This window comes from Zeus faber, assembly GCF_960531495.2.
Source record: "Zeus faber genome assembly, chromosome: 6".
Lineage (NCBI taxonomy): Eukaryota > Metazoa > Chordata > Actinopteri > Zeiformes > Zeidae > Zeus > Zeus faber.
This window is the reverse complement of record NC_137201.1, coordinates 35647583-35660297: the sequence shown is the minus strand read 5'-3', so window position 1 is coordinate 35660297 and position 12715 is coordinate 35647583. Positions and strand designations below refer to the sequence as shown.

General features: G+C 41.2%; 1 protein-coding gene across 1 annotated transcript in view; it reads left to right on the top strand.

Annotated features, from left to right (window-relative positions):
• The window catches only part of syt8 (synaptotagmin VIII), a gene marked incomplete at its 5' end in the record, with an annotated part of 34335 nt that extends 25111 nt beyond the window's left edge, over positions 1–9224 (top strand). The window contains 4 exons of the mRNA XM_080002994.1: positions 2964–3131; positions 4264–4381; positions 6139–6272; positions 8600–9224. Of these exons, the coding sequence (XP_079859120.1) occupies positions 2964–3131; positions 4264–4381; positions 6139–6272; positions 8600–8830 (651 nt within the window). The 3' untranslated portion in view covers positions 8831–9224. The remainder of the gene's footprint in view (positions 1–2963; positions 3132–4263; positions 4382–6138; positions 6273–8599) is intronic.
• Between the last annotated feature and the right edge of the window lie 3491 nt (positions 9225–12715).

The window sequence follows — 12715 nt, the reverse complement described above, 5'->3', positions numbered from 1 at the left end:
TCAAGTTAGTTTAAGTTAGTTCCAGTTGGTTCAAGTTAGTTCCAGTTAGTTTCAGTTAGTTAAAGTTAGTTTAAGTTAGTTCAAGTTAGTTCCAGTTAATTCAAATTAATTTAAGTTAGCTCCAGTTGGTTCAAGGTAGTTCCAGTTAGTTTCAGGTAGTTCAAGTTTGTTTAAGTTTGTTCCTGTTGGTTCAAATTAGTCCCAGTTGGTTCAAGTTAGATCCAGTTAGTTCCAGTTAGTTCAGGTTAGTTTAAGTTAGTTCCAGTTATTTCAAGTTATTTCCAGTTGGTCCCAGTTAGTTCCAGTTAGTTCCAGTTGGTTCAAGTTAGATTCAGTTAGTTTAAGTTAGTTCCAGTTGGTTCAAGTTAGTTCCAGTTTGTTCCAATCGTTTCAACTTAGTTCCAGTTAGTTTCAGTCAGTTCAAGTTAGTTTAAGTTAGTTCAAGTTAGTTCTAGTTGGTTCAAATTAGTTGAAGTTAGCTCCAGTTGGTTCAATTTAGTTCCAGATAGTTCATGTTAGATCCAGTTAGTTCCATTCAGTTTAAGTTAGTTTGAGTTAGTTCCAGTTGGTTCAAGTTAGTTTAAGTTAGTTCCAGTTTCTTCCAGTTAGTTCCAGTTAGTTCAAGTTAGTTTAAGTTTGTTCCAGTTTGTTCAGGTTAGTTTCAGTACTTTCAATTTAGTTTAATTTAGTTCAAGTTAGTTCCAGTTAGTTCACATTAATTTATGTTAGCTCCAGTTGGTTCAAGTTAGTTTCAGTTAGTTCAAGTTATTTTAAGTTAGTTCCAGTTGGTTCAAGTTAGTTCCAGTTATTTCCAGTTGGTTCAAGTTAGTTCCAGTTAGTTTCAGATAGTTCAAGTTTGTTTAAGTTAGTTCCTGTTGGTTCAAATTAGTCCCAGTTGGTTCAAGTTAGATCCAGTTAGTTCCAGTTAGCTCAGGTTAGTTTAAGTTAGTTCCAGTTAGTTCAAATTAGTTCAAGTTATTTCCAGTTGGTCCCAGTTAGTTCCAGTTAGTTCCAGTTGGTTCAATTTAGATTCAGTTAGTTTAAGTTAGTTCCAGTTAGTTCCAATTGTTTCAAGTTAGTTCCAGTTAGTTTCAGTCAGTTCATGTTAGTTTAAGTTAGTTCAAGTTAGTTCTAGTTGGTTCAAATTAGTTTAAGTTAGCTCCAGTTGGTTCACGTTAGTTCCAGTTAGTTCATGTTAGATCCAATTAGTTCCAGTCAGTTTAAGTTAGTTTAAGTTAGTTCCAGTTGGTTCAAGTTAGTTTAAGTTAGTTCCAGTTTGTTCCAGTTTGTTCCAGTTTGTTCTAGTTTGTTCCAGTTAGTTCCAGTTAGTTCCAGTTAGTTTAAGTTATTTTAAGTTTGTTCCAGTTGGTTAATTTAGTTCAACTTAGTTCCAGTTTGTTCCAGTTAGTTTAAGTTAGTTCCAATTGGTTCAAGTTAGTTCAAGTTAGTTCAAGTTAGTTTTAGTTAGTTTACGTTAGTTCAAGTTAGTTCCAGTTAGTTCAAATTAGTTTAAGTTATCTCCAGTTGCTTCAAGTTAGTTCCAGTTTTTTCCAGTTTGTTCAAGTTAGTTTAAGTTAGTTCCATTTAGTTCCAGTTAGTTCGAATTTGTTTCCATTTGTTCCAGTTGGTTAAAGTTAGCTCCAGTTAGTTCCAGATAGTTTAGTTAGTTCCAGTTAGTTTAAGTTAGTTTAAGTTCGTTTCAGTTGGTTCAAGTTAGTTCCATTTAGTTCCAGTTAGTTCCAGTTAGCTCTAATTAGTTTTCATTTGTTCCAGTTAGTTCTAATTAGTTCCAGTCAGTTTCAGTTAGTTCCAGTTAGTTATCATTAGTTCCAGTTAGTTCCCGTTAGCTCCCGTTAGTTCCAGTTAGCTCTCATTAGTTATCATTAGTTCTAATTTGTTGCAGTTGGTTCCACTTGGTTCCAGTTTGTTCCAGTTAGTTCCTCCTGTTAGTTCCCATTAGTTCCAGTTAGTTCAAATGAGTTCCGGTTATTTCTAATTAGTTCCAGTTAGTTCCAGTTTTTTCCAGTTTGTTCAAGTTAGTTTAAGTTAGTTCCATTTACTTCCAATTAGTTCGAATTTGTTTCCATTTGTTCCAGTTGGTTCAAGTTAGTTCCAGTTAGTTCCAGATAGTTTAGTTAGTTCCAGTTAGTTCAAGTTAGTTTAATTTAGTTTCAGTTGGTTCAAGTTAGTTCCATTTAGTTCCCATTAGTTCCAGTTAGCTCTAATTAGTTTTCATTAATTCCAGTTAGTTATAATTAGTTCCCATTATTTCCAGTTAGTTCCAGTTAGCTCTAATTAGTTTTCATTAATTCCAGTTAGTTATAATTAGTTCCCATTATTTCCAGTTAATTCCAGTTAGCTCTAATTAGTTTTCATTTGTTCCAGTTAGTTCTAATTAGTTCCAGTCAGTTTCAGTTAGTTCCAGTTAGTTATCATTAGTTCCAGTTAGTTCCAGTTAGCTCCCGTTAGTTCCAGTTAGCTCTCATTAGTTATCATTAGTTCTAATTTGTTGCAGTTGGTTCCACTTGGTTCCAGTTTGTTCCAGTTTGTTCCTCCTGTTAGTTCCCATTAGTTCCAGTTAGTTCAAATGAGTTCCGGTTATTTCTAATTAGTTCCAGTTAGTTCCAGATAGTTTCAGTTCATTCTAATTAGTTCAAATTTGTTCTAATTAGTTCCAGTTCGTTCCAGTTCGTTCCAGTTAGGTCTAGTTAGTTCCTGTTAGTTCAAATTAGTTCCAGTTAGTTCCAGTTGGTTCCAGTTGGTTCCAGTTTGTTCAAATTAGTTCCAGTTAGTTCTAATTAGTTCTAATTAGTTCCAGTTAGTTCCAGTTGGTTCCAGTTAGTTACAATTGGTTCCAGTTTGTTCCAGTTAGTTCTAATTAGTTCTATTTTGTTCCAGTTAGTTCCCGTTATTTCCAGTTAATTCTAGTTAGTTCTAGTTTTGACCGCTCCCTCCTTCTCCAGGTGCCCAAGGCCGTGCTGGCCCGCTCCAGCGTGGTGATGCAGGTGTTTGACTTCAATAGATTCACCAACCACGCGGTGATCGGCGAGTTGCGTCTGGAGCTCGACTCGATCGACTGGAACCACGTGATGGAGCAGTGGCAGGATCTGTGCAAGCCCGCCGACTTCGAGGTTCGCTACTTCCAGCTTCTCAGGCTGCTTCCGGTCCAAAGCACAGATTGGCCTTTACTTTGTAGAAGGTTAGTTCAGGGTCTCAAACCTAGGCCCGGGGACCAAATCTGGCCCGCAAGACAATGGCTCCCCGCTAAATGGTGATAATATATTGATAAATCTGGCCCGCAAATTATTTTATCAATCCCAATGCTTAATAAATCCACACAAATCTTCTTGATGTTTTTTAAAATATATTGTTGTATGGCGACGACTTCTGGTTGATGCGCTGGCAATGATTCCAAATGACTAACTATAACAACATAAATTTAAAACTCCTACTAAAAGGCATGAAATCATCATCTCAAATCAGATTTTATTACGCACAGTGGGATATTGTAATCTTGGTGGTGGGCGGGGTTTCCCTGTCGGCCGCAAAACGGCAACCTTGCGCATGAAAGTTGATGCATTTAAACAGTATTATTGGTAACTTCACCAAATGAGGTCTTATTGTGATGACAGTTGGATCATTCATCATAGAAACATCAGCAGAAATAATGTTGCTTCAGTTACTAACGAATTTGACCTTGGTTCACATTGATTCGGACTGAGGCTTGACATGAAGGAAAGGTTGCAGATGCAGATTATCCGGGTGGGTCCTTGAGGGGGGTCTGCCTTGAACAAAAAGGATTATGGTTAAGGAGAGGAGAGGAGGGGGTTAGGGGGAGTCGTCTGTTGACTCAGTATCGGCTGAGACAACAAACAGAGTCAAGTGGTTATTCTTGCTGTCTTGGTTTCGTCAGAAATGGGCGTCCATGTTGTCGGAGAAGGTAGGAAGGTGTTACAGGTCCTGTGGTCTCAGGGGAGGGGCTCTCACCTCCTCCTGGTCAGCTCTGGGGGAGGAAGTCCATCAGACCCTGCTGTGTTCCACTACACAAAAGAATAAGCTTTTCCCTTGAAGTTCAACACACCCCTGAGAGGAAGACTTGCAGAGAGTAGAGTTGTGATGGGAGGTTTGATTCCGTTTTTGGACTCTGTAAAAGGAGTCGTTCAGTTTGGACGGTGAGCGAGGGAGGACTTCCTGAGCAATGAACGACAAGAAGCGTCTGTGATCAAAAGTTTGTTGTGATATTCCCTCTCCTCCTCCGTCCAGGAGGAGAACCTCGGGGAACTCTGCTTCTCACTGCGTTACGTTCCGGCCGCCGGGAAACTGACCGTGGTCATTCTGGAGGCCAAGAACCTGAAAAGCATGGACATAGGGGGTGCCTCAGGTATCTGTCTGTCTGTCTGTCTGTCTGTCTGTCTGTCTGTCTTTCTGTTGTAGTCCAGTCCAAGTCAAGTTCTAGAGCCAGTGCCTTGCTCAAGGATGTCCGTCCATCCTTGAGCAAGGCACTGACTCTAGAACTGGTCCCTGGGCGTCATACTGTGGCTGCACTCTGCTGCTGGTTACTAGGATGGATTAGTCAGAACCAGTCTTGGCCAGTAATGCATTACAATAATAATATTACTTTTCCCAGTAATGAGTATTGTAACAAATTACTAATAAAATTTCAGTGATAATATTAGTTACCCCAAAAGAAAAACTTGTTACAACTTTACTTTCTTTGATTCATTTTCATAATCATCACACTGCATTCTGAGTTTATATCCGCGATCGGAGAAATCGAGTTTTCTTACAATTGGGTCTCATTGGGTAATTCCGCTGTACGCCATAACAAATACATCATGTGATCTGATCACACTCACGTGATAGGACATCCTGCCCCTAAGCTCTGTAGCATATCAGCTGCAGAACTGCTTTACGGTATCTGGGAGCGAGTGGAAACAAACATGGATGAATGTGGATGAATGTCGGTTCGATCCCCGGCTCCTCCTGGTAGCGTGCTGATGCATGCTTGAGCAAGACACTTAACCCCCTAACTGCTGTAGTGTAAGGAATTACTGTTGGCAGTTCATAATATGTAAAGTAACAATATTAATGATGGAAAGTAACAAGTAATACGTAACTAATTACATTTTTTGAGTAATACAGTTTGGACGAGTTGGAACGAGTAGGAAAGATGAAATACCTGATGAAGAACAGAGAAGAAGAAGAAGAACAACAACAATCTTTAATCCACCACACTACAACACATGCACGCACACACACACACACATGCACATGCTTTGGATGGGGCCCGGGGACCAGGTGATAAGTGTCCATCGCTGGTCAGACCATGATATGTGCATGTTTTGGGAGGTGGAGGAAACCCCATGTGAGCACGGGGAGAACATGCAAACTCCACACAGAAAGGCTCTTATTTGGGAGATAACCCACCGGAGCACGGTGCCAACAGCGCCCCAGGTGGGAATCGAACCCAGGACCTTCTTGCTGTGAGGCAGCAGTGCAATGCACTGCACCACGTGCCACCCGTGATGAGAGAAGTGTGACAACAGAAAAAAATTGAATTTGGTGCAAAAACATCAGTTTAAGGCTAATTATTTGCAAATGTTTGTCAAGAAATGTTAATTCATGGTTACTCCACCTTACTCCACATTTCTTCATGTTACTTCACCGAATCTACACGTAACTACATGATACTGCACGTTAATACACATTACTTCACGTTACTACACTGTTATCCTACTGTAACTACATGTTACTACATTGTAATTACACATTATTACACTGTTACTACACATTACTACCATGTTATTACACTGTTACTACAAGTTATTACACGTTAATACACGTTACTACATTGTTATTACACTGTTACTACACATTACTATGTTATTATTACACTGTTACTACACGTTACTACATTGTTATTACACTGGTACTGCATGTTACTACAAGTATTGCACTGTTACTACACTCTGCTACGTTGTTAAAACACTGTTACTACACGCTGCTATGTTGTTATAACACTGTTACTACGTGCTGCTACGTTGTTATGACACTGTTTTTACACGTTTATGAAAATGAGAAAAATAATGATTAGATTGTTAATCACTATTATTAACCTTGCTCCTCTTCCTCCTGCAGATCCCTACGTCAAGGTGCAGTTGGCTCTGGACAAGAAGAAGTGGAAGAAGAGGAAGACGTCTGTGAAGAAGAAAACTCTGAACCCGTACTTCAACGAGTCGTTCAGCTTCGATGTCAGCTTTGACCAGATCCAGGTCTGTACTGTTTGTTATATATAATTATATTATATACAATTATATTAGAATATTTTATATTAAATATAATATTTCAATAAATTATATTAAATTTATTATGTTTATTATGTTATTTTAGTATTTTTAGAGCTTATTGTGCGTATGCATTGTGCGTGTCATGACATTTCACTGCATATAGTATGTATGACATTATGTATATGTATGTGACAAATAACTTATTGAACTTGAACTATATATATAATGCTATGTTATGTTAAGTTACATTGTATAAACAGCAATAATAATAATAATAATAATAACAATAGCAATAATAATAATAATAAATATAGCTGATCCGACTATAGCTGCAGGCAGCAATACACGGGGTGCAGTTCAGCCATGGTACATATTGCAGGTTTCGGAGGTTCGCGAATCTGCAATCTTTAATCGTTCTCCTTTTGCGGGGAGGGGGGTCACACCTGGCTTAGGTGGGCAGGAGGGCAGTTCCAGTTCAAATTGGCGTTTTAGGAAGGTCCAACGCGTCACCTCCAAGGGTCTCATCCCCGCTGCGTTCTGCCGTGCGATTGGAATGTTTGTGTCACATGGCTAAAGTGGCTAAAGTGGGGGATGGTAGCTCAGGAGGTAGAGCTGGTGGTCTAGTGATCTAAAAGTTGCTGGTTCGATCCCAGGCTCCTCCTGATAGCATGCTGTAGTGTCCTTGAGCAAGACACTTAACCCCTAATTGCTCCTGATGGCTGAGTCCGTCGGTGATTGAACAATTGTAAGTCGCTTTGGATAAAAGCGTCTTCTAAATGAAATGTAATGTAATGTAATGTATTTATGGAGATTTTTGTATTTAGGTTAAGGGAGGTAGTCAAATTTTATTGGTGACTTTTTTTCCTTGGATTACATTTTCAGTACGTTACGTTTCCATGAACTACGAAAAACGTTGTGGTATTTCTGTGAGTAATTGCCATTGCACGGCTTCTATTTTTCGGATGCCTCGCTGGATCTTCAACTCATCACCTACTCGCACAGTCGAGTGGACTCGATTCGACGTGGTCACGAGTTTCTGTGGATTCATGTTTTTTCATGAATCTGGCAAATGAATGGCACCAAAGACATGAAATATCAATCTAACAAATGCGCAGACATCTACCAGGTTAGAAAGTACATGAATATATACACAGACTCCGAGTTTGTAGACTACTCTTACTGAGTACTTCTACTACACAGTGACGGAGTCTACCCTGCACACTGGACACGGTGCCAAAGTACATTCTGAATCAGAACATTTTTATATAAATATCAAATATCATTTATCATAAATAATATGATGACATCATAAAGCATCTTACTGTAAATATAATTTATAGTAAACAATATGATGACATCATAAAGTGTCTTACTGTAAATACAATTTATAGTAAATAATATGATGTCGTAAAGCATCTTACTGTAAATATAATTTATATTTAATAATATTATGACATCATAAAGTGTCTTACTGTAAATATAATTTTTAGTAAATAATATGATGATGTCATAAAGCGTCTTACTGTGAATATCATTTATAGTAAATAATATGATGACGTCATAAAGTGTCTCACTGTAAATATCATTTATAGTAAATAATATGATGACGTCATAAAGCGTCTTACTATCAATATAATTTATAGTAAATAATATGATGACATCATATAGTGTCTTACTGTAAATATCATTTTTAGTAAATAATATGTTGATGTCATAAAGCGTCTTACTGTAAATATCATTTATAGTAAATAATATGATGACGTCATAAAGCGTCTCACTGTAAATATCATTTTTAGTAAATAATATGATGACGTCATAAAGCGTCTTACTGTAAATATCATTTTTAGTAAATAATATGATGACGTCATAAAGCGTCTTATTTTTAGTCTCATCTCCTTCGGTTAGTTTTCAAACATTGGTGTGTCAGTAAACGCACGAGCGTCCAGCTACTTAGGGTCAGATTCCATCAGTTTTTCACTAAATTCTGCTCCGGATGTGGATCAATTTGGATGAAATTTGAACCACGAGATGTCTGCAACGACATCTAACAACCATGTCCTCAGCTTCTGCTGTTGTTCTGTTACAAACAGGTTTTTTTTGGTCCAAAGAATTCAGAGGAAAATAATAACAATCGGAACGATTACAATAAGTTTCCAGCCGTGCGGGATGGACTCATAATAATAATAATAATAATAATAATGATAATAATAATTATAATAATAATAAAAACCGGTAACCATCTTTTATTGATGTCTGGGTCATTGATGATATGCTTAAATATTGATTTCCCTGCTCCTCGGTGCTGCCCCCAGAGGGTGAACCTGGTGGTGTCGGTATGGGACCACGACGCCGTGTCCCGGAACGACGCTATGGGGAAGATCTTCCTGGGCTGCGACGCCGCAGGGAATCAGCTGCGCCACTGGGCCGACATGCTGGCCAACCCCCGGCGGCCCGTGGCTCAGTGGCACCCCCTGCTGTCCGCGCAGCAGGTCAACCAGGCACTGGCGCTGAAGAAGAGGACACTGAGGGACGCCTTCCACTAGGGGGCTGGGAATATAAGTACATAAAGTACTCACTTTACGTTTTTATACCTTTTCACAGACATTTTATTATTCTTTTGTTTCTCTTCTGGGATGAGAAAATGATTCAACCGTTTTAAACAACCACACAAAGATCAAATACTTTTCAAAGTGTGTACTCCTACTTAATATGTCGACCGGCGGTGGAATGTACCAGTAGGCCTGCTTTGTTATGATACTATGTTTTTTCATGTGTCTGTACCTATACAGTATATTCAGTTTTGTAGACCTTCCAATTTGACTCCACTTCATTTCAAATACTTTTTATTTTATTACATTTCTAACAAAGTCATGTTAAAAATCAGGATTTATATTTGTACATATTGTAAATTACTGACTCTAAATGTATTATTTTATTAGAAATTATAATCAGGATCTGCAGAAAATGTATGAAGTGCTACGGATTCTGTTATCTCCGGGAGTACTTTCTCTCTTAATATTTTAAGTACATTTAACAGCAAGTACTCGTGTACTTGAACTTCGGGGGAGGGAGTCACACAAGGGAAGGAGCGTGCACGGGAGGAGTGCCCTCCTAGATTATGGACGTACGGACGGTCTGACTGACTGACTGACTGACTGACTGACTGACTGAAGAAACGTGACTTGTGCATTGACTGATCCTCGCTTCCTTCCTCCAGGAGCAGTGGGCAGCACTTAGTTCCCTCAGCACCCGGTGAACTCATGTGGTGTCAGGGCTTTGGTTTGGCTCCTCACTCGTGGTGTAAACAAACAATAAAACACCCGAAGCCTGTGGGTGTGGGGATGGGACGGTTTGAGCAGCCACACCTGACCTGGAGCTAGGTGATTGGGTCAGGGTGGCTGCATACCTGTCGCTCATTGGTTGGGCTAACGAGCAGCAGGTTAAAACCCCCGTCCCCACACACTCACTCAGGAGAGGAGCCCTGTCATGACATGTTCCATCTGCTCCTTGCTTGTTCCACCCAGCCTCCTCTCTGCAATAAACTGGTGTTTACAACCCACCGTCTTCTGTCTCTGCTGTGCTGGAGGTCCCTGGAAATGCCACTTGAATGGCATGTGGCAGGCAGAATTGCCACAATATGTATGTGTGTTTTATATATATATATTAAAACCAAAGGTACATATCATACTATAAGTTACTAACGTACTTACAAAATGAAAATTAGCTTTTGGCATCAGTTCATCAAAAAAATGTCCCTGGACTTTATTACCCAGACCTGCCCACCACCCCATCACCCCCGCCACAGGGACGCACTTACAAACACACCTGCCCTTGATACCACTACTTAGGGATACTCTAGACTACTGTAACACTAAAACAGATATTTTAAGAGCAAAGTTTTGCTGCCAGCAGGACACTGTATATATTTTGGGTGTATATGCAGATACACAGGATCCAGTTTAGTCGTGTTGGGTGCGTTTTACACTTTCCCGGGTTCTCTGAAACGCAGCGCGATTTTCCGAGTTTACTTGATCGTAGCATGGACTCCCCCCAGTCTGTGGTCTCCTGGTTGCTTGTCTCGCAGAGCAACCACTACGCTGTCTACACAGCGCAACCCTCCTGTCTCTAAAACAACAGTCCATGTTTGCCTGTAAAGCTGAACTTGTCGTTGTTTCAACTCATCGTGTTGTCTGTGGAAGCAGCATGCACTCTCAGTGACGGGTGGTGGTTTGGTGCCGTGTCGGCGCTGGACTTATTTGCTGACTTTTTTTCCTTGGATTACATTTTCCGCCTGGGGCGCTATTTGGCACCGTCCTCCAGTGGGTTGTTTCCCAATTAGGAGCCTTTCTGTTTGGATTTTGCATGTTCTCCCCGTGCTCACATGGGGTTTACTCCATGTAACATCAGTAAGGACCCCACCCAAAAACATGCACACATTATGGTCTGACCAGTGATAGACATATGGAACAAAGTCCCCAGGCGTTGTTGAATGCTGCCTCCCCAGAGGAAGTACAAGCCAGGATGGGTCAAATGCAGAGAAACCATTTCACCAGCACCACCCAAAGCGTGTGTGATGCATGTGTTGTAGTGTGGTGTGTCATGTGATGATTAAAGATTCTTCTTCTAGACTCCTGCTTGATTTCATCTGTTAACCTGTCCATCACCACTGCAAACAAGAAAGGGCTCAGAGCTGATCCTTGATGCAATCCCACCTCCACTTTGATGCCTTGGTCACGCCTACTGCACACCTTACTACTGTCTGACTGCCCTTCATCCTGTGCCACTCTTGCGCACTTCTCTGCCAACCCCGACTTAAGCATGTAATACCACACTTCCTCTGTCGGCACCCTATCATATACTTTCTCTATATCCACAAAGACGCAGTGCAACTCCCTCTGGCCTTCCCTGTACTTCGATACAGGGAATGGTAGCTCAGTAGGTAGAGCTGGTCGTGTAGTAATCTAAAGGTTGCTGGTTCGATCCCAGGCTCCTCCTGCTAGCATGCTGTAGTGTCCTTGAGCAAGACACTTAACCCATAATTGCTCCTGATGGCTGCCTCTGTCGGTGTTTGAATAATTGTAGGTCGCTTTGGATAAAAGGGTCTGCTGAATGTAATGTACTTTTCCATCAGCGTTCTTAAAGCAAACATGTCATCTGTAGTACTCTTTCCTGGCATGAAACCATATTTACATACTCGTTACCAGGTCCCCGGGCGTAGACAAACGCTGCCCCACCGGAGGAAGTACAAGCCAGGATGGTTCAATGCAGAGAATTTCACCAGCACCACCCAAAGTGTGTGTGTGTGTGTGTCGTGACAATTAAAGATTCTTCTTCTCTGAAGCTGAAGCACACTTTGAGGAAAGAGGATCCCAGCGGCTGCAGCACTCCACCTAATTTCCTCTATCTCCACCTCCGGACCTCTATCTCCACCCAATGACCCTCTATGTCCACCATCAGACCCTCTATGTCCACCTTCAAACCCTCTATCTCCAACCTCCGACCCTCTATCTCCACCTATCGACCCTCTATCTCCACCTTCGGACCCACTTTCTCCACCTTCCGACCCTCTTTCCCCACCTTCTGACTCTCTATCTCTACCTTCAGATCCTCCATCTCCACCATCCGACCCTCTATTCCCATCTTCCGACCATCTATCCCCACCTTAAGGCCCTCTATCGCCACCTTCTGACCCTCTTTCTCCACCTTCTGACCCTCTATCTCCACCTTCCGACCCTCTATCTCCATCTTCAGACCCTCTTACTCCACCATCCGACCCTCTATCCCTAGCTTCCGACCATCTATCCACACCTTCCGACCCTCAATCTCCACCATCCGACCCTCTATCTCCACCTTCTGACCCTCTTTCTCCACCTTCAGACCATCTCTCTTCACCTTCTGACCCTCTATCTCAACCTCCAGACCCTCTATCTCCACCTTCTAACCCTTTATCTCAACTTCTGACCATCTATCTTTACCGTCCAACTCTCTATTTTCACCTTCTGATCTTTCCTCTCCTCCAATCTTGGACCCCTCCTTTTTCCACCTTCTGACCCTCTATCTCCACCTTCCAACCCTCTATCTCCATCTTCAGACCCTCTTACTCCACCATCCGACCCTCTATCCCTAGCTTCCGACCATCTATCCACACCTTCCGACCCTCAATCTCCACCATCCAACCCTCTATATCCACCTTCTGACCCTCTTTCTCCACCTTCAGACCATCTATCTTCACCTTCTGACCCTCTATCTCAACCTCCAGACACTCTATCTCCACCTTCTAACCCTTTATCTCAACTTCTGACCATCTATCTTTACCGTCCAACTCTCTATTTTCACCTTCTGACCTTTCCTCTCCTCCAATCTTGGACCCCTCCTTTCTCCACATTCTAACACTATTATTACTGCTCCTTAGCGCCCCCCCCCCTTGC